This window comes from Oncorhynchus mykiss, chromosome 2, assembly GCF_057628025.1.
Source record: "Oncorhynchus mykiss isolate SJ-2025 chromosome 2, ASM5762802v1, whole genome shotgun sequence".
Lineage (NCBI taxonomy): Eukaryota > Metazoa > Chordata > Actinopteri > Salmoniformes > Salmonidae > Oncorhynchus > Oncorhynchus mykiss.
In genome coordinates, this window is record NC_143023.1 from 82,936,706 (window position 1) to 82,963,243 (window position 26,538).

Genomic DNA, 26,538 nt, shown 5'->3' on the forward strand with positions numbered 1-26,538 from the left:
CTACTAGCTGTTTATTATCTATGCATAGTCACTTTACCCCTACCTACAAGTACTGTACAAATTACCTCGACTAACCTGTACCCTCGCACATTGACTCGGTACCGGTAACCCCTGTATATAACCTCATTATTGTTATTTTATTGTGTTACTTTTTATTATTTTTTACTTTAGTTTATTTGGTAAATCTAATTCTTGAACTGCATTGTTGTTTAAGGGCTTGTAAGTAAGCATTTCACGGTAAGGTCTACACCTGTTGTATTCGTCGCATGTGACAAATAAAGTATGATTTGATTTGGAATTAATAACTTCACCATGCTCAAAGGGATATTCAGTGTCTGCTTTTTCAAAAATATTTTCCCATATTCCTATAGGTGTCCTCCTTTGCGAGGCATTGGAAAACATCCGTGGTCTTTGTGGTTGGATCTGTGTTTGAAATTCACTGCTCGACTGAGTCATTCAAAAATCATGTTAAACTCACTTGTGAATCCTGAACTTTAGGCTTGCTATAAAAAAGGGATTGAATACTTATTGCCTCAAGACATTTCAGCTTTTAATTTTGTATTAATTTGCAAACATTTCTACAAACATAATTCTACTTTGACATTATAGGGTATTGTGTGTAGGCCAGTGAAACAACATCTCACTTTAATCCATTTTAAATTCAGGTTGTAACACAACAACATTTGGAAAAAGTCAAGGGGTTTGAATACTTTCTGAAGGATCGGAAAATCTCAATGAGAGTTTATAACCCCTCTATGAGAGCTCAGCATTCCCCTGTGAGAGCTCATAATTCCCCTGTGAAAGCTCATAATCCCACTATGAGAGCTCATAACCACCCTATGACAGCTCATAAGTCATCTATGAGAGCTCATAAGTCCTCTATGAGAGCTCATAGCCCCATGACAGCTCATAACCCCTCTATGTAAGCTCATAACGTCCCTATGAGAGCTCACCCGTGCTCGTCCCTGTGGGCGTAGACTGGTAGTCGATGGGTGGAGGAGGGAGGGGGCACGGGTGCACCGCTGCGCATGCAGGGCTGCTGCTGTCCGCCCTCGGGAGGAGTGCCGCCTGACGTTGTCACTGTGTACGTAAGGGACCAGGTATATGACTGAACAGCGCCTGGCACACACACGTAACACATACACAGACAGAGACAAATGGATTGGCACAGAGGAATTTACCATTCCGTGACCCTTAGAAACCAACCCAATGCATGAGCACAGGCAGGATAGGCCCATTCTAATTAACCATTTAATTCAACTGTCATGTATTAATTCATGTATATTATGTTGGACATGATCATAACAATACCTACAGAACATGACTGACGAGTGACATTGCTTCTATTGTAGCTCCAGTATAGTAATAGCTCTATATCCAAGCAACCCTCCCCAGTCCCCCAGTGTTGCTGTCTGTCTCTCTCACCTGTGGTGGCTGTGGCCCCTGTGTACTCTGGGGACTGGGCAGCGGTGGGGGAGCTGGCGGCTGGGACCCCAACTGAGGTGACAGACTTCGGTGGGGAAAATGGCCCTGGGGACGTGGACATGGGCGTGGTCTCCGTCAGCATCATCTCTTCCTCTTGTTCAGCTATTAAAGGAGTCAGAGGTCAGTAAGCTATTAAAGAGACAGCAGGTTCTTATGTTCTCAAGAGTCAGTGTACTAAACAGCATTCAATATTAGTATTGTCAATAGAGAGGGTGCAACACTGTCATCAAGGCAAAGGATGGCTACTTTGAAGAATCTCAAATAGAAAATATATTTTGATTTGTTTAACACTTTTTTGGTTACTACATGATTCCATATGTGTTATTTCATAGTTTTGATGTCTTCGCTATTATTCTACAATGTAGAAAATATAAAAATAAAGAAAAACTCTTTCACTGGTACTGTACATTTTCTTGTTGATAAAATGCATTTGCGGTTGCTGCAACAACAATACTGATGGTAGCAGGAAAGGTTATTCCAAAGTCCTATAAAGTAGTAGTAATAGAAGTAGTAGCAGTAGTTAGGGTTGCACATTTTGGGGAATATTCAAGAGGTGGAAAACTTCAGTGGGAATTATTAATATATGGGAATTAACGGGAATATATGCAAATTAATATTAATACCATTTAAATGTAGATGTTTTTGGCATTGGATATATTTACCATACCATATGGAGACAGGAACACAAACCTTTTACCTTATCATAAGTAGACATAATTGCAAATGATTAAATCCTTCCAATAGAAAAAAAATGTAGTTACGAATTGAACTTTAATTAAATGAGTTGACTCTTCATGTAGGATGATTTCACTGAACAACAAAAGAAAGGGAATATTGAATGATCTCCATTGATCCATCGCATCTCCCAAAAACATTTTCAACATACATCTGTAAAATGATAGTCTAGAAACTAAAGCTTTGGTTGTCTTCCTCTCAGGCTTTGTTGTCTTCTCCCTGGACCTCCTCAATGTCCACCTCTTGAACATGAGACTCTGAGGTCTCATCTTCACTGTCACTTTCCAACCTTGTTGAGGATGGCTCATTGTCCGGCTCAAAAAGCCTAAAATTTGCCTGGATGGCCACCAATTTTCCAACTGTTGTTTTGATCAGCCTGTTGCGTGCTTTGGTTTGTGTGTTCCCAAACAAGGACCAGTTGTGCGCTGATGCGGCTGATGTTGGTGGGATTTGGATGATGATGGAGGCAACAGGGGAAAGCGTCTCAGATCCACTAAGTCCCTTCCACCAGGTGGCTGATGGGATACAGTATGTTGGCACGACTGCCATATTGCATCTCCATCCCAAAGCCCTTGCTTGGAAGTGTACTTTGTCAGACTGCCAAGAACCTTGCCCTCATCCAGGCCATAACACCATAGGCCTTGTAGATCTCTGCACCAGACAGGATGCTCTTGCCAGCATACTTGGGGTCCAACATATGGGCTTCAGGCAGAAGTATTCAAGCTTTTTGATGCATTTCAGAACTGCAGTTTCCTTTGCTTGGAGCAGAAGTGAAGTGGGCAGAGCAGTACGGATTTCTTCTCTTACATCTGCAAGCAAGTCTGAACATCAGACAGAATGACATTGTCTACCTCAATCCGTGCAATGGCTACTGGTATAGGTTTCAGGAGTTTCAGGCTGCTTACCACTCTCTCCCAAAATACATCATCCAGGAGGATCCTCTTGATGGGGCTGTCCATATCGGCAGAGAGACTCCTTCCCCTCCAGGAGACTGTCATACATGATGACAACACCACCCCAACGGGTGTTGCTGGGCAGCTTCAATGTGGTGCTCTTATTCTTCTCAATTTGCTTGGTGAGGTAGATTGCTGCTATAACTTGATGACCCTTCACATACCTAACCATTTCCTTGGCTCTCGTGTGGAGTGTATCCATTGTTTTCAGTGCCATGATGTCCTTGAGGAGGAGATTCAATGTATTAGCAGCACAGCCAATGGGTGTGATGTGAGGGTAGGACTCCTCCACTTTAGACCAAGCAGCCTTCATGTTTGTAGCATTGTCTGTCACCAGTGCAAATATATTCTGTGGTCCAAGGTCATTGATGACTGCCTTCAGCTCATCTGCAATGTAGAGACCGATGTGTCTGTTGTCCCTTGTGTCTGTGCTCTTGTGGAATACTGGTTGAGGGGTGGAGATGATGTAGTTAATTATTCCTTGCCCACGAACATTCAACCACCCATAAGAGATGATTGCAATACAGTCTGCTTTCTCTATGATTTGCTTGACCTTCACTTGAACTCTGTTGAACTCGGCATCCAGCAAATGAGTAGATAACGCATGTCTGGTTTGAGGGGTGGATGCTGGGCGAAGAAGCATCAGAGGTGTGAGCATCAGAGGTGAACCAGCTCGAGCAAGACATTCATCAGTATTTCTCTGACTAGTTTCCTCCATTGAGTCAAAAAAATCTGACTCCAGGAGGATCATGAGCTGTTGCTATCGATATAAATGACTCATCATTTTCACCTCGAATAGAAGTAGATGGACTTTGCAGAGGTTGCTTGTTGTGCGTGCTGAGAGTACTTTATGCACTTGGCCAGATGATTCTGCATCTTTGTTGCATTCTTCACATATGATTTGGCACAGTATTTGCAAATGTACACAGCTTTTCCTTCTACATTAGCCTCAGTGAAATGTCTCCACACATCAAATAGTACCCGCGGCATTTTCCTGTAAAGATTAGACAAAAATTAGTAAAAGATAACCAAATACAATTCCATGTACAGATAAATAGCTAAGCAATTAGATTAAACAACTAATTTGTAAGATAAATGTTTTAAAATGAAACATGTATGGAAACAGGTGAATTAACACTCCTCAGTTAGCAGGCTCAAGCAAGCTAAAACCCACATGGTAGCAAAAACTAACTAGCAGAAATTGTTAACAAGTTATAAATTATTTAAACACACTTTGCTGTAGGCTACTATTGACTAGTTAACAAAAAATCATGTATGTCCTATAAAATATATTCACCCCACCCAGTATTGTAATCAAAACTTACCAGAAAGCATGTAGTCTTTGGCTCAGACTGTGTAGTAGTGTGAGCTCAATAGCAGCTCATTAGTGTGCAAGATATTGAGAATCAGCTGTACATGTGATGGAAGAGTGCACTGTACATGTGATGGAAGAATGCACTGTGCATGCAGAGGTTTGCAATTTCATTGACTTGGGGATAGTTTAACCAAAATATGCCACAAGACCTAGAATTGCCAAATGTGTATCCCACAAAAAAGGTTCACTGTTATAAGCTAACTTTTTTGAAGAATTGAAGAAAAATACCCCAAATTCCAGGGCTTAACTTCCCATGGAAAAATTCCGGAAATTTACCAGAAATTTTCTGACCCTTTGCAACCCTAGTAGTTGTAGCAGTAGTCGTAGTAGTAGTAGTAGTAGGAATTGTTGTTGTTGTGATTGTAGTAATACTAATAGTTGCAGAAGTAATGCAGTGCTGTAGCAGCAGTGTTGAAAGCAGCTCCAGTAGTAGTAGTTGTTGACAGGGTGGAGGACTAACCTGTGCTACCCTCTGCCTTCATGGCCCTCATGAGCTCGTTTGCCCTCTCCTGGCAGTGCAGGGACTCCAGCAGGTACAGCACATAGTCATCAAACATCAGGTGGATCAGGTGGAACGAGCCTACAAACAAGAAACAGGAAGAAAGAGAGAGAGAGAGAGATAAAGAGAGAGTGAGAGAGAGAGAGAGAGAGAGAGAGTCTCTCAGAGCATTCACAGTCAGCCCAGCAAAGTCTACCTGAACAGAGCAATACTCAATCATGAGGCATCAAAGCCAAAGGAACTGCACAATATTAAGAAGTGCTATAGATGGAAGTAAAGTAGTGTAGAAACCTGCCAAAAAATAATCAGGAAACAACTAATTCAATCCAATTTGGACAACTTCCTGGACAAAACATTTCACCGTAATAGTGAAGGTGTAAACGTGGCAGTAGAAAGCCTAAACAGTATATTTGACCTTTGAGCTTCCCTATCAAATCAAAAAAATTCAAGCAGACAGCAAAAGAAAATTAGCAACAATGACAAAAGGTTTGATGAAGAATGCAAAAACCTAAGATAGAAATGTAGATACCTATCCAACCAAAAACATAGACACCCAGAAAACCTGAGTCTACACCTTCATTATGGTGAATCACTAAAACAATGTAGAAGTACATTACGGAAGAATAAGGAACGGCACGTCAGAAATAATTTCAATGTAATTGAAGAATCCATAGAATCAAATCACTTCTGGGAAAATTGGAACACACTAAACAAACAACAACACGAAGAGTTTTCTATCCAAAACAGAGATGTGTGGATAAACCACTTCTCCAATCTTTTTGGCTCTATACAAAGAATGAACAGCAAAAACATATGCATGATAAATTACAAATCTTAGAATCAGCTATTAAAGACTACCAGAATGTGCTGGATTCTCCAATTCCATTGTATGACTACAGTAAAAAAATACAAACCCTCCAACCCAAAATGTCCTGCGGTGTTGATATACTACATCACATTATAAAATATACAGACCACAAATTCCAATTGGCTATACTTAAACTCTTTAACATCATCCTCAGCTCTGGCATTTTATAATATATAATATATACCAAGGACTGATAACCCCAATACACAAAAGTGACCCCAATAACTAATTTGACCCCAATAACTACTGTGGTATGTGCAGCAGACTCGTACATTTCCTCAGTGAAAACAATGTAGGGAGCAAATGTCAAATGGGCTTTTTACCAAATTACTGTACGACAGACCACGTATTCACCCTGCACACCCTAATTGTCAAACAAACAAAACAAAACAAAAGCGTAGTCTTCTCATGCTTTGTTGACTTCAAAAAAGCGTTTGACTCAAATTGGCATGAGAGTCTGCTATACAAATTGGAACTGGTGTTGGGGTGAAAACATGATAAAATCCATGTACACAAACAACAAGTTTCACACATTTCTTTCCACAGGGCCTTGGGGTGAGACAGGGATGCAGTTTAAGCCCCACCCTCTTCAACACATATATCAACTAATTGGCGAAGGCACCAGAACAGTCTATAGCACCCGGCCTCACCTTACTAGAACCTGAAGTCAAATGTCGAATGTTTGCTGATGATCTGGTGCTTTTGTCCCCAACCAAGGAGGGCCTACAGCAGCACCTAGATTTTCTGCACAGATTCTGTCAGACCTGGGCCTGACAGTAAATCTCAGTAAGACAAAAATAAAGGTGTTCCAAAAAAGGTACAGTTGCCAGGACAACAAATACAAATTCCATCTAGACACCGTTGCCCTAGAGCACACAAAGAAATGTACATACCTCAGGCTAAACATCAGCGCCACAGGTAACTTCCACAAAGATGTGAACGAGCTGAGAGACTAATTATCAAAATCCAGAAAAGAGACTTTCCATAACAAAGCAATCCCCTACAGAGAGATGAACCTGGAGAAGAGTCCCCTAAGCAAGCTGGTCATGGGGCTCTGTTCACAAACACAAACAGACCCCACAGAGCCCTAAGACAGCAACACAATTAGACCCAACTAAATCATGAGAAAACAAAAAGAGAATTACTTGACATATTGGAAATATGTATATTTTTTTAACAGAGCAAACCAGAATCCTATTTGGCCCCAAACAGAAAGTACATAGTGCCACTGTGACTGACCCAAAATTAAGGAAAACTTTGAGTATGTACAGACTCAGTGAGCATAGCCTTGCTATTGAGAAAGGTTGCTGAGAAAGACCTGGCACTCAAGAGAAGACAGGCTATCTGCACACTGCCCACAAAATGAGGTGGAAACTGAGCTGCACTTCCTAACCTCCTGTCAAATGTACGACCGTATTAGAAAAACATATTTCTCTCAGATTACACAGACCCACAAATAATTTGAAAACAAATCCAATTTTGATAAACTCCCATATCTATTGGGTGAAATACCCGTGTGCAATCACAACAGCAAGATTTGTGACCTGTTGCCACAAGGGCAACCAGTGAACAAACACCATTGTAAAAACAAAACATATTGATGTTTATTTAATTTCCCTTTTTTACTTTAACTATTTGCACATCGTTACAAGACTGTATGTAGACATAATATGATATTTGAAATGTCTTTATTCTTTTGGAACTTGTGTGAGTTTCAAATGTATTTTATTGTTTATTTCACTTTTGTTTATCCATTTCACTTGCTTTGGCAATGTAAACATATGTTTCCCATGCCAGTAAAGCCCCTTAAATTGAATTGAAATTGAATTGAGAGAGAGAGAGAGAGAGAGAGAGAGAGAGAGAGAGAGAGAGAGAGAGAGAGAGAGAGAGAGAGAGAGAGAGAGAGAAACTAAGGAAACAGTCCTTACCAGGATGGATCAGTGTCCCTATCATCCACCCAACAAGTCTAATAATTTTAAAGGGAAGTAATGAGCTATATAAAGTTCAAATGAAGATTCTAAGATGTGCAAGTGTATTTACACATTATAAAATATACAGACCACAAATTCCAATTGGCTATACTTAAACTCTTTAACATCATCCTCAGCTCTGGCATTTTATAATATATAATATATACCAAGGACTGATAACCCCAATACACAAAAGTGACCCCAATAACTAATTTGACCCCAATAACTACTGTGGTATGTGCAGCAGACTCGTACATTTCCTCAGTGAAAACAATGTAGGGAGCAAATGTCAAATGGGCTTTTTACCAAATTACTGTACGACAGACCACGTATTCACCCTGCACACCCTAATTGTCAAACAAACAAAACAAAACAAAAGCGTAGTCTTCTCATGCTTTGTTGACTTCAAAAAAGCGTTTGACTCAAATTGGCATGAGAGTCTGCTATACAAATTGGAACTGGTGTTGGGGTGAAAACATGATAAAATCCATGTACACAAACAACAAGTTTCACACATTTCTTTCCACAGGGCCTTGGGGTGAGACAGGGATGCAGTTTAAGCCCCACCCTCTTCAACACATATATCAACTAATTGGCGAAGGCACCAGAACAGTCTATAGCACCCGGCCTCACCTTACTAGAACCTGAAGTCAAATGTCGAATGTTTGCTGATGATCTGGTGCTTTTGTCCCCAACCAAGGAGGGCCTACAGCAGCACCTAGATTTTCTGCACAGATTCTGTCAGACCTGGGCCTGACAGTAAATCTCAGTAAGACAAAAATAAAGGTGTTCCAAAAAAGGTACAGTTGCCAGGACAACAAATACAAATTCCATCTAGACACCGTTGCCCTAGAGCACACAAAGAAATGTACATACCTCAGGCTAAACATCAGCGCCACAGGTAACTTCCACAAAGATGTGAACGAGCTGAGAGACTAATTATCAAAATCCAGAAAAGAGACTTTCCATAACAAAGCAATCCCCTACAGAGAGATGAACCTGGAGAAGAGTCCCCTAAGCAAGCTGGTCATGGGGCTCTGTTCACAAACACAAACAGACCCCACAGAGCCCTAAGACAGCAACACAATTAGACCCAACTAAATCATGAGAAAACAAAAAGAGAATTACTTGACATATTGGAAATATGTATATTTTTTTAACAGAGCAAACCAGAATCCTATTTGGCCCCAAACAGAAAGTACATAGTGCCACTGTGACTGACCCAAAATTAAGGAAAACTTTGAGTATGTACAGACTCAGTGAGCATAGCCTTGCTATTGAGAAAGGTTGCTGAGAAAGACCTGGCACTCAAGAGAAGACAGGCTATCTGCACACTGCCCACAAAATGAGGTGGAAACTGAGCTGCACTTCCTAACCTCCTGTCAAATGTACGACCGTATTAGAAAAACATATTTCTCTCAGATTACACAGACCCACAAATAATTTGAAAACAAATCCAATTTTGATAAACTCCCATATCTATTGGGTGAAATACCCGTGTGCAATCACAACAGCAAGATTTGTGACCTGTTGCCACAAGGGCAACCAGTGAAGAACAAACACCATTGTAAAAACAAAACATATTGATGTTTATTTAATTTCCCTTTTTTACTTTAACTATTTGCACATCGTTACAAGACTGTATGTAGACATAATATGATATTTGAAATGTCTTTATTCTTTTGGAACTTGTGTGAGTTTCAAATGTATTTTATTGTTTATTTCACTTTTGTTTATCCATTTCACTTGCTTTGGCAATGTAAACATATGTTTCCCATGCCAGTAAAGCCCCTTAAATTGAATTGAAATTGAATTGAGAGAGAGAGAGAGAGAGAGAGAGAGGGAGAGAGAGAGAGAGAGAGAGAGAGAGAGAGAGAGAGAGAGAGAGAGAGAGAGAAACTAAGGAAACAGTCCTTACCAGGATGGATCAGTGTCCCTATCATCCAACCAACAAGTCTAATAATTTTAAAGGGAAGTAATGAGCTATATAAAGTTCAAATGAAGATTCTAAGATGTGCAAGTGTATTTGAGTGTTGTCTGTGGTTGTGCACCTAGAAATCATCCATTCAAAGCTACGAACATACACTTATACATTTGAAAACACAGTTTACAAAACAACCTGAAAGATCAGGCTGTGTGTTTCATTGATCAATCAATCAAATGTATTTATAAAGCCCTTGTTACATCAGCTGATGTCACAAAGTGCTGTACAGAAACCCAGCCTAAAACCCCAAACAGCAAGCAATGCAGATGTTGAAGCAGGGTGGCTAGGAAAAACTCACTAGAAAGGCAGGAACCTAAGAAGAAACCTAGAGGGGAAACAGGCTCTGAGGGGTGGCCAGTCGTCTTCTGGCTGTGCCGGGTGGAGATTATAACAGTACATGGCCAAGATGTTCAAACGTTCATATATGACCAGCAGAGTCAAATAATAATAATCACACTGGTTGTAGAGGGTTACTAGTCCTTCCAAACATCTGACAGACTGCCTCATAGCAGCACACTCAACTCAACAGGAAGTGTGAGGGAGCAGAACAACTGGGCAGTCATTGTCATTAAAAGAGACAGGGGGCTGTTTCTTGTTTCCTGGTACAAAGTCCTTGCCCCAAATATGACGGCCGACCCCTGGGTCGGGTATGGGAGATGACTGAGATTGCGGCTGGAGAAGGAAAGGAGCGTGACACAATCATGACATTGTGCTGGTCACTCCAGCCACCGTGTGCATAATAAACACCAGCGGCTTTTCAGGGAACAGAGGAGTGCAATACTGCCTGGTCATAAATTGCAAAAGACAACAACAAAAAACATTGGGGAAGAGAGGGCTGGGGGGTAGCCATTGTTAATTAGCTGTTTCCGCACAGAGAGCTGCTTTATCAAAACATTGCAACCAGCTGTGGCTTTGATATTCACAGACAAGCCTGAAGGGGAGAGGAGAAGAGGGGGAAGGGAAGCCATTTTCTTTCTTTTTTACAGCCCCTATCTCTTTCAGTGCCTTCGTCATGCACCGCTAGCTAGTAAAGTAAAGGCTAGGGGGGCCATACCAGCAAGGCAGCCATCTTACCACCACGCTTTCCCAGTTTTGGATTGGGAGAACATCGGAAGGCTGAATCTGCGCAAAACATTCCTATTTCCTAAAAATGGGGGGAGGGGCTTAAACTACTTTTGGACCTACATGCATAGTAGTATATTCAAATAACTCAGTTCAGTAAGTTTTGGTGCAGTTTGGGGGCAATGTTCTTCACAAACTATTTTAGTTACTTGGACCAAAACTAGAACTAGGCAACTTCTGTCTGACACTCGTGACACTAGAAATATGGTTCAATAACATTACATAACCCCCTAAAAACAATTTTCCTGGCGATGGCTGATACATGCCCCAGCCCAATGCTAGATTCAACACTCACCGAAGCTAGGCGCACTGTGGAGGGTCATATCCCGGATGACTCTGGTCCCGAAGCACGACCACATGAGCAAGAACTGTTGGGCCACCTTCTTCAGGCACCCGGGCCTCTTTCCTGCCACCTTAAGGAGATATTTTCATCAGAAAACAGGGGGAAGTGAAGGGAAGAGTTTGAGAGGGGGTGGGGGGGGGAGAGAATTAACCACTGGGTCCATATTGGGGCTTAACCCTCAGGAACGAAAAACATATCAACAAGTCAACTATTTAATTTGCCCCGGGGGACACACCTTCTCATTGAACCATTGTCTGGGGAGTCTGTGACGTTGCCAGGGCAACCACATTTTACAAGCCCATATCTGGAGCATAATGGCCGCAAATGGGAGCCATGAAGACAGCATTAACTAGGATGGCAGCTCGAGTGGCTCTGTGTCAGCAAGTCATGGAGAGACGGATGCCATTAAAATGCATGGTTATTTTTCTGAAGGGCCATAATCCTTACTGATTTGCTGTACAAATATACTTCAACAATAAAATAACATATGAACTGTCCAGAATGGCCTTGGTAAATTCAACACAAACATCACTGTGGAATGTTTGTGTTGAATTTACCAAGGCCATTCTGGACAGTTCATATGTTATTTTATTGTTGAAGTATATTTGTACAGCAAATCAGTAAGGATTATGGCCTACAGCACACTGTAGCCATAGTAGAAAGCACAAGCCTAAAGATGATGGCTGGAAGTTTTCTAATGATACATCCTAGATGTTAAAAGGGGTTTGCACTGTTGGTTAGGGGCTCATAAGTAAGCATTTCACTGTAAGGTCTACCCACACCTGTTGTATTCGGCGCATGTGACTTGATTTTGATTTGATTTTTATATAAACTCAGCAAAAAAAGAAATGTCCTCTCACTGTAATATGCATTTATGTTCAGCAAACTAAACATGTGTAAATATTTGTATGAACATTACAAGAGTCAACAACTGAGACATAAACTGAACAAGTTCCACAGATACTGTATGTAACTAACAGAAATGGAATAGTGTATACCTGACTAAGGGGTGAGATCAAAACTAAAAGTAACTGTCAGTATCTGGTGTGGCCACCAGCTGCATTAAGTACTGCATCTCCTCCCCATGGACTGCACCAGATTTGCCCGTTCTTGCTGTGAGATGTTACCCCACTCTTCCACCAAGGCATCTTCAAGTTCCCGGACATTTCTGGGGGGAATGGCCCTAGCCCTCACCCTCTGATCCAATAGGTCCCAGACGTGCTCAATGGGATTGAGATCCGGGCTCGTCGCTGACCATTGCAGAACAGTGACATTCCTGTCTTGCAGGAAATCACACATAGAATAAGCAGTATGGCTGGTGGCATTGTCATGCTGGAGGGTCATGTCAGAATGAGCCTGCAGGAAGGGTACCACATAAGGGAGGAGGATGTCTTCCCTGTAACGCACAGCATTGAGATTGCCTGCAATGGCAACAAGCTCAGTCCGATGATGCTGTGACACAACGCCCCATGACAGACCCTCCACTTCCAAATCGATCCCGCTCCAGAGCGGAAAGAGAGTAACGCTTACTCTTTCGACGATAAATGCGAATCCGACCATCACCCCTGGTGAGACAAAACCATGAATCGTCAGTGAAGAGCACTTTTTGCCAGTCCTGTCTGGTCCAGTGATGGTGGGTTTGTGCCCATAGGTGACGTTGTTGCCGATGATGTCTGGTGAGGACCTGCCTTACAACAGACCTACAGGCCCTCAGTCCAGGCTCTCTCAGCCTATTGTGGACAGTCTGAGCACTGATGGAGGGATTGTGCATTCTTGGTGTAACTCGGGCAGTTGTTGTTGCCATCCTGTACCTGTCCCGCTGGTGAGATGTTCGGATGTACCGATCCTGTGCAGGTGTTGTTACACGTGGTCTGCCACTGCGAGGATGATCAGCTGTCCGTCCTGTCTTCCTGCAGCGCTGTCTTAGGCGTCTCACAGTACGGACATTGCAATTTATTGCCCTGGCCACATCTGCAGTCCTCATGCCTCCTTGCAGCATGTCTAAGGCATGTTCTCGCAGATGAGCAGGGACCCTGGGCATCTTTCCTTTGGTGTTTTTCAGAGTCAGTAGAAAAGCCTCTTTAGTGTCCCAAGTTTTCATAACTGTGACCTTAATTGCCTACCATCTGTAAGCTGTTAGTGTCTTAACGACTGTTCCACAGGTGCATGTTCATTAATTATTTATGGTTCATTGAACAAGCATGGGAAATAGTGTTTAAACACTTTACAATGAAGATCTGTGAAGTTATTTGGATTTTTACGAATTATCTTTGAAAGACAGGGTCCTGAAAAAGGGACTTTTCTTTTTTTGTTGAGTTATATGAAGTATTTACATCCTCAACTGACCTTGACAACACAGCGGTCCACCATGGAGTCCAGCCACTCGATGTAGGCCTCTATAGAAGACTGCTCCTCCAGCAGACGGTCAAACTCCTGGTACACTGAGAGAGGAAGGAGACGAGAACTGCATCTAGCCACAGTTTGTCAACACATAGCCTATGTCATCCTTCAGGGGACATATATTTGTAACTGGTGGAGAAAGCTCCATACTTGTCTACACAGATCGGAGTCTTGGCAGAAAACAATTTGGATCAAATAAAGAGTTTGAATAATTGCCGTGTGTGACTATGGACCTAAACTACCCTTACTTAAATCAATCAAACTACCAAAACCAGCAGCATATACAGTATGTCTTGTATATGAGGCTGTGTCTTATTTGTTGTTATAGTCACCGATCGCAGCAGCTGTACATAGCCCCTCTGTAAATAGCCCATCTAACTACCTCATCCCCATATTTGTTTTTTGTTTTTCTGCTATTTTGCACACCAGTATTTCTACTTTCACATCCTCATCTGCACATCTATCACTCCAGTGTTAATTGCTAAATTGTAATTACTTCGCCACTATGGCCTATTTATTGCCTTACCTCCTTACTTTATTTGCACACATTGTATACAGATTTTTCTATTGTGTTATTGACTGTACGTTTGTTTATCCCATGTGTAACTCTATGTTGCTGTTTTTGTCGCACTGCTTTGCTTTATCTTGGCCAGGTCGCAGTTGTAAATGAGAACTTGTTCTCAACTGGTCTACCTGGTTAAATAAAGGTGAAATAAAATTGGGAAAAAATTGGGCATAATTGCTCTCTGTCTAATAGAACAGAATGAGAGTGGGACGTGGAAATGGCCTCTTTATGCCAATCTGTGAACTGTGACCCTAGCATGGCCATTTGAGGGGGTTGACGGTGAAACGAATTTGAAATGGTCCACGGGGTGTTTCAGAGTAAAGTCAACTTGTTTAACCTTTTAGCCTTCATCATTAAGGCTTGACTTTCCTGGCCGTGGGAATGATTGTCCAATGGCTGACATCTACTGTGTGTTATTGACAGCTGTGTGTGTGGGTGTGTGGGAGTGAAGTGCATTTCTCTCCTACAATGCTATGAGGGAGAGCAAGCAATTTAAGTTAAAAGCACAATAGGGGTTTTTGGAATGTGGATTCTAGGCTTTTGGACTAAACGTAACTTATTGTGAATGCTACTACTGGGATTGTGTGTGTGTTTGTGTGTGTACATTTGTGTGTCTGCATCTGTACGTGTGTGCGTGTCTGTGGCCTTACAGTCGATGATGAGCCGCCGGTGCTCCTCCCACGTGTCCTCCATGGTGTAAAGTGTCTGCTTGGTGATGCTGTTCAGGTCCACGTTCCGCCAGTCCTCCATCATCTGAAAGGTGATGTCTGCACTGTGGATCACCGTCCGTGATGCCTGCCCAGAGACAGATCAACAAACACACACATTATTAGATAGTGATACACACTGCATATACCTTTATCAGTCTTATTTTCACATGGATTTCATTACATTTATACAGTGAAATAGCTACCTGACATAGATGGTTCAAAGATGTCTGCCTCTTGAGAACTTGAGAAAATCTTCTAGATACTGTGGATAAAAGGGAGAGGAAATATTAACTGTTATGTTTTCTACAGTATAACATTTGCTGATTAAAAGCTGATAAAAAAATTTGTGCATTCTCCTTTTTCCAAGACTCAGTATATCATCGTTGTCATAAAACCAGGAGAGTAACGACTGTATTTTTCAATGCAGACTCCTACATTCAAATTTGATATTCCTCAGGTTTTCAGGCAGGTCGTGAAGTGCTACTTTAAGCCACTCATCCAGCTGTTTGGCAAACTTCCGGATCACCTGGGTCAAACTGGAACAAATCTACATTACATCACAAATAACCAAGGTTGTATAACACAAAGGTTAATGTCAAGTTTTCCTCATAGCTCTTTTTCTCTATAGCGGCTGTAACTCAGTGCATGTCGTTTCAGTCTTTTTAAACAAACAATATGCATGTCAAATATGTTTAGAACAATTATGTGGATCTCATGGACTGTCAGTCTTTGCATTTATATCTATGTCTATGAATTTGAAATGGAATGAAACAAAAACTCAGGATTGTGGCTTCAGTGATTGCTGGGGAAGGGAGAAGAGCTACACTACACTAAACAAACACTCACCTATCAGGCAGTGCTTGCAGGACGGTGGGCATAAGAACCCCGGAGATTGCCTTGTAAAGAATGGAGTCACAGACGCCCACGATGTTGACCACAGTGGAGGAGCCCAGGACAGGGAGCATGTGGGGGGGCATGCCCTGCCAAAAGTGCAGCAGGAAGCTCTGGACCTGGAGACACCCAAGAGAGGAGGGTCATTCTCTCAACATCATGTACAATACAACTTAAGAGACTAAAGACACTAACCCAACTTTTCTAGTGAGATACATTTAGGTTAGAAGTAGTTTATTGTGACAGACTGGTAGCACAACACATTTGGTTCAGTGTTCCGAGATTAGGTAAGAACTAAACCGATTCTCATGAAAATGGGATACACTGTATCTTCATTTAGAAGTCCAAGAACATTTAGCTTGTAATCATTTTTGTGACCACATTCAACAAGAGAGTTAAGTTTTACAGTCTAAAAAAAATAATAAAACAAAGTCCTGTCACATTTAATGGGACTGGTAAATAAGGGTGCAAAAGATGGACATATATGAAAAGTGTCTTGCCTCGTCAAAGTTGGCTCGTATTACTGTGTCCAGTATCCTCTGGCAGTGAGTTCTGTACATCATGATGAACGTTGACACCTGTGGGAAAACATAAAGAAGACTGAGTATAAATGAACGGCAGTAACGTAGTCCAAGTCTGTATCACACTGCTACTTCGAGAGCTTGGGACTAGAAGGTTCTATCTGCATTTTAGTCCAAATTGAGCTATTGACATAGCCTTGTTCTGTTCAATGTTCTCTACCTATATAGTACTCTAAATATCCCAATTCATGTTGTTAAGTTCAAAAGAATACAAGATTAAAAAATCACTGCCACCATTCAAACCAAGGAGTGTTCCGAATGTTAAAGCCAATTATCTCAGAATCATATTCCTGCAGATAGAACCCATAGTACCAAGCTCTCGATCAAAGGCACATACTGTTTCCTAGTGATATTCTTAGTGAATGACCAGGATGCTGCCTCAGTTAAGATACATTCTAATCTGAGAACGGGGTTCTACTGTCTACCGCACAGTATAGCTAGTGTTTTCAAGTGATATCATACATCTATGGATTGATATGAAAAACAAGACAATAAATCCTATCCAAAAACATCAGCACCAATAAATACCTGCAACAGGTCACACACCAAAACTACATAAAACCGTCTTTAGAGTTCAGCAACTGACAAACCATTGAAAATCATGGCCCCCTCATTCAAAGCTAGACAGTTAGTGGCTGTCTTTTGTCTGGCGCTGGATCTTATTCTCTCCCCACAAGATTAAGAGTTAGTGAGGAGCCAGCAGCATATAAATCCTCAAGGTCCTTCTTCTCTAAACTCAGAGTCAGTGAAGGTCCGGGGCAGATAAAAGAGGATAGTTAGAGGGGGTGAGAGGTCCAGGGCAGATTAAAGGGGATAGCCAGAGGGGGCGAGAGGTCCAGGGCAGATAAAAGGGGATAGCCAGAGGGGGCGAGAGGTCCAGGGCAGATAAAAGGGGATAGATAGCCAGAGGGGGTGAGAGGTCCAGGGCAGATAAAAGGGGATAGCCAGAGGGGGCGAGAGGTCCAGGGCAGATAAAAGAGGATAGCCAGAGGGGGTGAGAGGTCCAGGGCAGATAAAAGGGGATAGCCAGAGGGGGTGAGAGGTCCAGGGCAGATAAAAGGGGATAGCCAGAGGGGGTGAGAGGTCCAGGGCAGATAAAAGGGGATAGCCAGAGGGGGTGAGAGGTCCAGGGCAGATAAAAGAGGATAGCCAGAGGGGGTGAGAGGTCCAGGGCAGATAAAAGAGGATAGCCAGAGGGGGTGAGAGGTCCAGGGCAGATAAAAGGAGATAGCCAGAGGGGGCGAGAGGTCCAGGGCAGATAAAAGGGGATAGCCAGAGGGGGTGAGAGGTCCAGGGCAGATAAAAGAGGATAGCCAGAGGGGGTGAGAGGTCCAGGGCAGATAAAAGGGGATAGCCAGAGGGGGTGAGAGGTCCAGGGCAGATAAAAGAGGATAGCCAGAGGGGGTGAGAGGTCCAGGGCAGATAAAAGAGGATAGCCAGAGGGGGTGAGAGGTCCAGGGCAGATAAAAGGGGATAGCCAGAGGGGGTGAGAGGTCCAGGGCAGATAAAAGAGGATAGCCAGAGGGGGTGAGAGGTCCAGGGCAGATAAAAGGGATAGCCAGAGGGGGTGAGAGGTCCAGGGCAGATAAAAGGGGATAGCCAGAGGGGGTGAGAGGTCCAAGGCAGATAAAAGGGATAGCCAGAGGGGGTGAGAGGTCCAGGGCAGATAAAAGGGGATAGCCAGAGGGGGTGAGAGGTCCAGGGCAGATAAAAGGGGATAGCCAGAGGGGGTGAGAGGTCCAGGGCAGATAAAAGGGGATAGTCAGAGGGGGTGAGAGGTCCAGGGCAGATAAAAGAGGATAGCCAGAGGGGGTGAGAGGTCCAGGGCAGATAAAAGGGGATAGTCAGAGGGGGCGAGAGGTCCAGGGCAGATAAAAGGGATAGCCAGAGGGGGTGAGAGGTCCAGGGCAGATAAAAGGGGATAGCCAGAGGGGGTGAGAGGTCCAGGGCAGATAAAAGGGGATAGTCAGAGGGGGCGAGAGGTCCAGGGCAGATAAAAGGGGATAGCCAGAGGGGGCGAGAGGTCCAAGGCAGATAAAAGGGATAGCCAGAGGGGGTGAGAGGTCCAGGGCAGATAAAAGGGGATAGTCAGAGGGGGCGAGAGAGGCGAGGGGTTGGATGGATAAGGGAGGAGGGGGTTGTGGGTCTGGGATGTTTTAGAGTCCTGTTTACCTTCTCCTCTGGCAGACTGGCGGGCAGATTTAAGTCTTTGACATTTGGAAACTCTGGCAGGAGCGTCCCCAGTTTGGAGCGTGGTGAATACGCCACTGTCTGCTTGATGACCTCCTTCTTGCCTGTCTCGTTCACCCAAGCCGCACCCTTCTTGGAGTACATCACATCGTAGTACTGGGAGCTCTCCTTCACAGCGATGCCATAGTAGTGGTACCTATAGGGGATAGTTGACAGTTAGAGAGGTGTAGAAATGGAAAAGAAGGTTGCACACTTCTCTCCTTGCTGTGGATTTACATAACCAACATTTCAGCTAAGGACTCTTCATCAGGGTGTGAGACAGTGGCTTGTCATCATGTGATTTTGAGATGTAACATCCTCAAATCATAGACATGGTGAAGATTACCGGCTTGAAGAATCATTAAAAACAGGCCCTCCACTAACACAATGATACTCCTCTTTCAATAGTGAAACACAAAAATCAAAACCAGTGTGTAGAAAGAAAGAAAAGTAGGAGACAACATTGACTTACTTTGACTGGCCCCTGGTGCCCAGTCTTCTTGTGGTCAGTTGTGGAAACTGTTGTCTAATAATCTGTTAGAATCAGAGAATTAGAATAAGTCTATCAGTGATTTTTTCTCTGTGAGATTCTTCATGCATTTGGATGTGTATATCCCCTATGTAAAGCACCGGATGAAAATGTGTTTTCACTCTTGACAGTGCTATCATACTGTAGATATAAGGGAAGAGATACTCTACACTTAAAAGTCCACAATTATCTCAGCTAGCGGCTGAAGTAACTGCCCTATCCAGAATGATTTCTAACCATGTACAGCTCATACAGAATGACATGAAAGTCCACATTGAACATATCAATGAATCAAGTGAAAGTATGGTCTATTCTAGATGTGAAGAGATGTGATGTTCCCAGAGCCTTAACCCCAGGGAGGTCTCCACTGGCTGTGGGAGAAAAAGGCTTTGGGAGCCATCCATTTTTGACATGCTCAGGGATATAATTTTTTTTACATTAAAAACCTCTCCAAAATCTCTCCCTCTCCCCCTTCCTCCCCTCTGTCTCTCTCTCTCTTTCTTTTTGTCCATGAGATTGGCTCCTTGGTTCAGCTCCTGGTGCAGAAACTTTAGCAAACAGTGGAGCTTTCCATTGTGCGGGATGAAAAAAGAGGCCAAGCTGTGAAGTTTCTGTCAGGCCCCGCTTGATAAATGAGCAGACAGGGAGGCAGGCGGGGCCCTCACTCGTTTTTTTGTCCCGAATCAATGAAGCCTTCCTAAAGGACACCCCACACTGCTCTAGCCACTGATCTAACATTCCGCAACATCTCACCCTTCCAAATTTTCTTTAATTACACATTAATCCAGGCCCCTTCTCTTTTTCAATATCCTCCGACAGGAGCTTGGGAGGGGTGGTGTGGAGGACGGATGGGGGGGGGGGCTAGGTCCGGGTGTTGGGGGGTGGCTGGGAGTATGTGGGTAGGGGCTTTTCTGGGTTGTGGGAACAGAGACAAGCATGTTTCTTTTAGCTGCGTAACCCGTCTAGCGGTTTTCAGGGGAACCATCAGTGGGCCGTTCCATTGCTTCCCAACAACTACATGTGGATTTTACTTTTCAAACACACCGTAACAAGCCACGAGACTGATCTACATGCATCAGTAGGCATACTTTTTCAATGGTATACTTATTTGTCCCTTTCATGTTTTACTATACTGATAGATGGTAACCTTCCTACGCAGGTATAACCTACTCCACCAAAGGGACCATTTCATGTACTCTTTCTGTGAAGTATTATGTTCACAAAATTAGTTTGGGCTCAATCAAACAGTCCCTCCTAAATTTCCTGTTAAAGTGGTCAGTAACTGTGTCCTACCTTCCCAAAGCTGGCGGCGTTGACAGGCTGTGTGTCGTGCTTCTCACAAAAGTCCAGGTAGTGCATATAGAGAGCACTGCGGGGGATACAAACCCCTTCTGCAATCTCATAGTTCTCCTCCAGCCTGTAGGTAAAAAGCAGACCTGTCAATGAATACCCATAGAATAACATGGACTCTTTACAGACCACAAAGACATCTCTAGACTGGCATCTACAGTATCTACCGGTAACAAAATAAACTATTACCCAGCCTACTCGTGTTCTTATTCAGTCAAAGGCAGGTTATTTACTAGTGGACGAGATTAGAGAAATAATCTAACCTGAATTAGGAGCTACTATGTGGAAGTACATATGTGGATTTATTTTATACCATCTGGGAAAGGTGGAACTACAACCATCAGTTCAGTGAATATGTCTCTACTGTATAGCCTAAATACCTCACAAAACTAAGCATTACAATGTGAGAGAGGAGCTTCAAAGTGCTAGAAAATAAATAATAAATAGAAAAATCGATACATTTGGGAATATAAAGTTGTGATCAAGCACCCTTAATAGTATACATACAGTATGTTATCAAATGTAGTATGATAAGAAAAGCTATTTCTAACATCTCGTGAACATAAAAAGAAACGTGATGTCTGTATTACTGCAAAATAAAGCAAAGACTGTTTGTTCATCTGTCAAATTTCAGAGCAATGTAAAATATGAATATTTTACAAGGATCCTCTACATTATTTCTCATGAACACCTGTCTCAAGCAATACACCAAAATAAAGCAGGCCATTTCAGAAGTGAGTTGAAAATGGGAAGTTCCATTACTGCTGTTGAAGTGTGAAGGACTGTAATCCCTGGAGACCTACAACGCTCCTCTACATAATATTCCCATGGACTCAGACTGTCCATGTAGACCAGGTATGTGTATTTAAATAGAAATATATGTGTCTGACAACAACATTACACAAAACAACGTGCCTCCACGAAAGTCACATGAAAATAACTGAAGAACACTAATTCAATCCTCACCCTTCAAAAAATGAAGTCTCCAAGGAAGAGACTGATCAAGTATTTCACCAGTGTGGAATTTCCACCAGAGGGAATGCAATATCAAATATAGACAACAAATGATTAAAAGAAGAAAACTGTATTGATATAGCCAGCTTCCTGTTTAAACTGAGTCTCATACATATTATCTTCTGAACATAACAGGTGCAAATGCACAGGTCTCTGGTTCTATGAAGGTAAACAGATGGTGAAAAAGCCTTTACACTAAACCATCCTTCCAGCCCAACAGCGGCCTGCCATGTCATATTGTAAATGTAAACTGTAAGCACCCTCACGATGCTCGCATAAAAGTTGACAGTTCTCTTCTCAAAAGGTGCTGCTCAAAGGTACAATTCTGTCCTTCATCTTTACATGATCAAATTATGTGACACTACATGAGAAGACTGCATACAATCCTTAAGCAGCAAACAATATAAGGCCAAAATAGGGAAATGCACTTGTAAACTTTATCAACAAACAAAAAGCTAAATTGTAAATGCCCCAAATAATAGAAAATAAATCTGTTGTATAGTTTATGCATTGAGAACATTAAATGACAGCATTACAGCTCTAGAATAAGAGCTTTAGGATTATGCACCATTATATAAACAGGTTAGGAAAGAGGTGAATTAACTCCAGCACTTACCATTGTAGGGTAGCTGGTGTTGAATGGGGTTTAGAAGCCCTGTTGTTTTCTTTCTCCTCATCTTTTATAGACAAAAAAAGAAACGTGTCAATGTATTTCAAATGAATATTTTCAATTAAGTAATGGGTAATAAAATGTAAAAAAAAAAATGTGAATATCAAAAAACAGATATCTTTGATCAAAACTGAGCAGGGTTCGAAAAGGTTGAAGTTTGATGCAGCACACAAAAACAATTATAATTTCTCTCTTTATCCAGCAATTCTATTGTGCCACAATATTATGATTAATATAAATCAGTGGATTATCAGGGACATCTTATTGACACATGTTTTGTAATGTTTTGTAAATAAAGGTGTGCTCTATTTGATCAAATTCCAAACATAGTCTACAAGAGAAAAACACTAACCTTTGCTATAATTTGCGCACCAAGCCTATTTTAGCGCACCTTATTATAGCAAATATCAATTTATTTTAGACCCATGACAATAGACAATAGATTATTTCAACATATATTTATCCATTACTTTATGACTTGCAGTAATACAACATTAAAGCGTTACACCGTCACTGCTTACTTTCGTCATTGGACGTATTCCCCAGGGATGTGTGGCTGGAATACCGCTTGCTCTCGCTCTCGTTGAGGCATCTTTCAATCCAGCTCTCTAGAAAAAGGCAAGATGGCCCACACATCAGAGAAAAGCCTACAGGAATTTACAATTGTAGGTTTCATTTCTATGGCCCACATAAAGGTTAATTCGCATAGCCTATTTATTCATTTGGCTAAAGGTCTATATGGCGACTATTGGGTGGTGGTATGATTTGTCCAATATTGGTTACTCTATTGGCCCTAATCAATATAGGGCCCTATATTATACAAAAGTTGACTAAATAAGTCAATATCTAACAATCATATTCGGATAGGTTTATCAAAAGTGTACTTTACTCAAGCTGCATCTGCAACAGGTGGCTTTTTTATAAATACATTTTGAGACAAATGTTGCCAAATGCAAAAAAGATATGAGACAGGGCAATTCGACTATAATCGATTTTGGGGGTGTTAGCGCAGCTGTGTTTCTATTTGAAATGTTTTCACCAAAACGGCAGGAATCCTTCATTGTTCTTGGGGAGACTACAAGCACGCACACTTGCCCCAATTGAGCCCGCGCTCATTGCTAGAGCAGCCTCGCGAGCGACACAGAAGCCTTTGTCCCATTCTAATTTCTACTTAGAAATAGCTCAACTGGTGTCCTTTCTTGGGACAGAAAAACTTATATTTATCGTAGTCCTGTAGATCCTGTTTCCCGCCATGACTACAATCACCATAGTAGCAGTTGCCAGGATGGACTGTTGGCAAGGCAACCTGTTCCATCTAACGATAAACAGGTTCCATCCCATCAGAAGGGGATAGAGAATAGGTCATGGAAATAGAAAAGTTTAGAGACTGCGAACTTTTAGGATAAATTAATATCAGACACCTTTTGGCTGATGAGTGACCTGCTCAGTTAGAATAAATTGCCTAAACGTAGGCTAGAATGCTTTATCTCATGAATAAAAGAAAACGTGTAGCCTATGCCTAATTTATCAGCTCTAATCTTTGCAATGCTCTTATATTCAATAGCCTAAGGCCAGGCATTAGGTTTTAATTGTAAGAACAGAAAAAGATGGTAAGGCTACCTAACATCGTTGACCAAAGAACACGCTATCATCAGTTCCATATAGGCATAAGTTTAACAGTATTATCAAATTAACAAACTAAAATTATAATTATTATCATCATCATCATCATTGGGCTATTTGTAATCAACCTAATTAATTATTATTATTAGACCAATTATTACAATTAATTGAAATACATTATTAGGAAGACTTGTAACTTATTTCAATGTCTTGTGCATTAGCCTAGCTGATACTTCAAATAGGTTTCCCCAGTCATTGATGAAGTTAGTCCACTGAGATGGCAATAATTCTCTATTGTAGCACTTATCCTTAGGCTGTAATTGAATCATTTTCCATGAGCACAGATAAAATAGAGCTCTAAATAACTGGATTAAATTCAATCAATGGACGAAACGGATCTCTGATAATGTATTTAAGGAATACACTCTTTCATGTTAGCCAACTCAACACCAGACAGTGAATTAATATAAACATCAGGGGAAAAAACTCCCTTGATGAATATTCAATAAAGTAAAATAAATGAGCCTATAATAAAGTTATTTGGGTAGGAAATTAGATTGAGAGCCCAAGTAGAAAAACTCTTAGCTAAAGCAGCAACATTTACCGTAAACATGTTGTTTTTAATATTAAATTAAATTTACTTTAGGCTAATTCTTGCGTCATGCCATGCGACATTATCCTGCTCCGGGCACCATACCTCAGTGGACTGGCAGCTTATTTCCCCCAAGAAGATGTTTACAAGAAGCAGGTGCATCACAGGCTACATGTGCCTCGAAGGCTTGGAAGATTTTTCCCCCCCAAAGAGACTGCATTACATTGCTGAATGTAGGGCTGTCTAAGAGTTGAAATTACTGCTCCTTAATCAAGGTTGTGGCACAAATGAAAGGCCCTAATGTCCTTCCATAATCAAACCATCCCTCAAAACCGTATTATTGTTGGTATAGATGTATCATGAATTAATGGCACAAATCCACAAGGCCACTTTTGTTGACATCTGAAGAAACCAAAATCAAACAAATGCAATGCCATGGTGAGTAATCCCTCACATTAACAACAAATGCATTCATCAACAATTCACTAAAAAAAATTCTCTAAAATGGTCGTAGAGAATGTCACAAATTCCCAGGGGCCCAGTTATAGTGATCCACAACATAGATTGGTTCCCCATGCATCCCGATAAGTCAAGGCAAAGCTGCAGGGTTGCAGGACAGCAGGACCAACCTGTGGAATCCATATCAGGCTCCTCCAGCAGCCCACAATGCATCCTCTTCCCATCAATGGCAAACTGGCTCCTCCAAGAAAATGGCTCTGTGTACGGCTCCCCCTCCTCAGTAGGTCTTCCCTTGTCTGGCTTCGCTTCCCCGTGACCACTGCCTATCCGTGGCAGGAGATGGTGAGGCTCTGGGCTCCGCCAAAAGAGGGGTGGGTGTCAGTGGTGATGGTGAGGAGAGGTGGTGAGGGGAGAGGAGGGTAGAGACTCCAGAAATCCAGCGGGGGGGAAAGCCAGACCCGTCAAAATGTTTGCTGATGTTTCATGGGAAAGGGTCTGATTTTATAGCAGCCCTGATGGGGACATGTCATTGATAGGCTCGGAAGGCTGATGAATGGCCTCGAGTCAGATGGGGATGTGGCAAGGCTCACTGGAAGCCTTTTGTGGGGCTGTTTTGAATAAGAAAGGCTCCCTCCCCAAGAAAAAAAGAGGCTTAGATCTACGCAATCCTAGCACTGTGGCCTCCCCGTCTTCCATTATAGCATTTAATACGTTTTTATACCCCCCCCCCCCCCCCCCGTCCCCCCCCCCCCGTCCCACACACACTCCTCCAACCCCTCTTATTTAAAGTCCCAGCTCCTATGAACACTTGTTGGCCAGTTTCAGAACTTTTCTGATCTGTGTCTTCCTCCACTGGCCCTGGGAACTCCAACATGCCCACATGATTAGGTTTTCAGGAAACTACTTACAGAGAGTAGTACCTTAGATTCTATTTTTCCACACATTACGATCACTTTCTCATTTCAATCCCCCATTTTTGCCAAGATGCCTTTTTATTTTATTTTTCTCAAAAAAGTTGCCTACTGAAAACCATCGACATTTGATCAGCTACACACTAGAAATTAGTCCAAAATGGCACGAGTGTGAATTTTTTTCAGTTTTCCCCATACTCCCTCTCTCCTTGAGGCAACCTTATTTTAGTGAGCCTCGGAGGAGAGTGCTGGCCACAAAGGGGGGAAGTAAAAGTGCAAAGCCTGAGGCTGGGGGCTCTGATGGAGTGCCTGTGAGCTGGAGAAGGGAAAGCTGTGATTAGAATATGAATGGAACCACAGGAGAGAGGGGGGAGAGGGGGAAGGAGAAAGGAGGAGAAAAGGGGATTACGGCTGAATTACTCACCACACCGTGGATGGCAGTGGAAGACTTTCTCCTCCTCTTCAGGGTTGCCAGTCCGTAGGCGTGGGGACACTGTCGGTGTCAGTGCTCCTACCATGCATCCAGAACAGTTGGGATAGAGCATGTGGGAGAATATGTGTGGTGTCCATGAGAGCACAGGTCATGTGGAGACTCACCAACATGCATTACAACACACGATACTTATAGCTAGCTATGCAGGATATACAGTGCCTTCAGAAAGTATTCATACCCCTTGACT

At 42.3% G+C, this 26,538-nt stretch overlaps 1 protein-coding gene across 2 annotated transcripts in view; it reads right to left on the reverse strand.

Moving 5' to 3' along the window:
- Positions 1–26,128, reverse strand: part of LOC110502165 (transcription factor RFX4) — a 37,933-nt gene extending 11,805 nt beyond the window's left edge. Inside the window, exons 1-16 of one of the 2 annotated variants that reach the window (XM_036956913.2) lie at positions 25,118–26,128; positions 22,795–22,881; positions 22,220–22,280; positions 20,533–20,656; positions 19,183–19,244; positions 18,654–18,867; positions 16,401–16,478; positions 15,856–16,019; positions 15,445–15,545; positions 15,213–15,271; positions 14,950–15,094; positions 13,681–13,775; positions 11,287–11,404; positions 5,009–5,128; positions 1,426–1,587; positions 954–1,080 (exon numbers count right to left, since the gene is read on the reverse strand). In XM_036956913.2, the coding sequence (XP_036812808.2) occupies positions 954–1,080; positions 1,426–1,587; positions 5,009–5,128; positions 11,287–11,404; positions 13,681–13,775; positions 14,950–15,094; positions 15,213–15,271; positions 15,445–15,545; positions 15,856–16,019; positions 16,401–16,478; positions 18,654–18,867; positions 19,183–19,244; positions 20,533–20,656; positions 22,220–22,280; positions 22,795–22,881; positions 25,118–25,160 (1,760 nt within the window). In that variant the 5' untranslated portion in view covers positions 25,161–26,128. Of the gene's footprint in view, positions 1–953; positions 1,120–1,425; positions 1,588–5,008; positions 5,129–11,286; positions 11,405–13,680; positions 13,776–14,949; positions 15,095–15,212; positions 15,272–15,444; positions 15,546–15,855; positions 16,020–16,400; positions 16,479–18,653; positions 18,868–19,182; positions 19,245–20,532; positions 20,657–22,219; positions 22,281–22,794; positions 22,882–25,117 lie in introns of both variants that reach the window. The other variant, XM_036956903.2, reaches the window with a different exon arrangement.
- Positions 26,129–26,538: the final 410 nt, after the last annotated feature.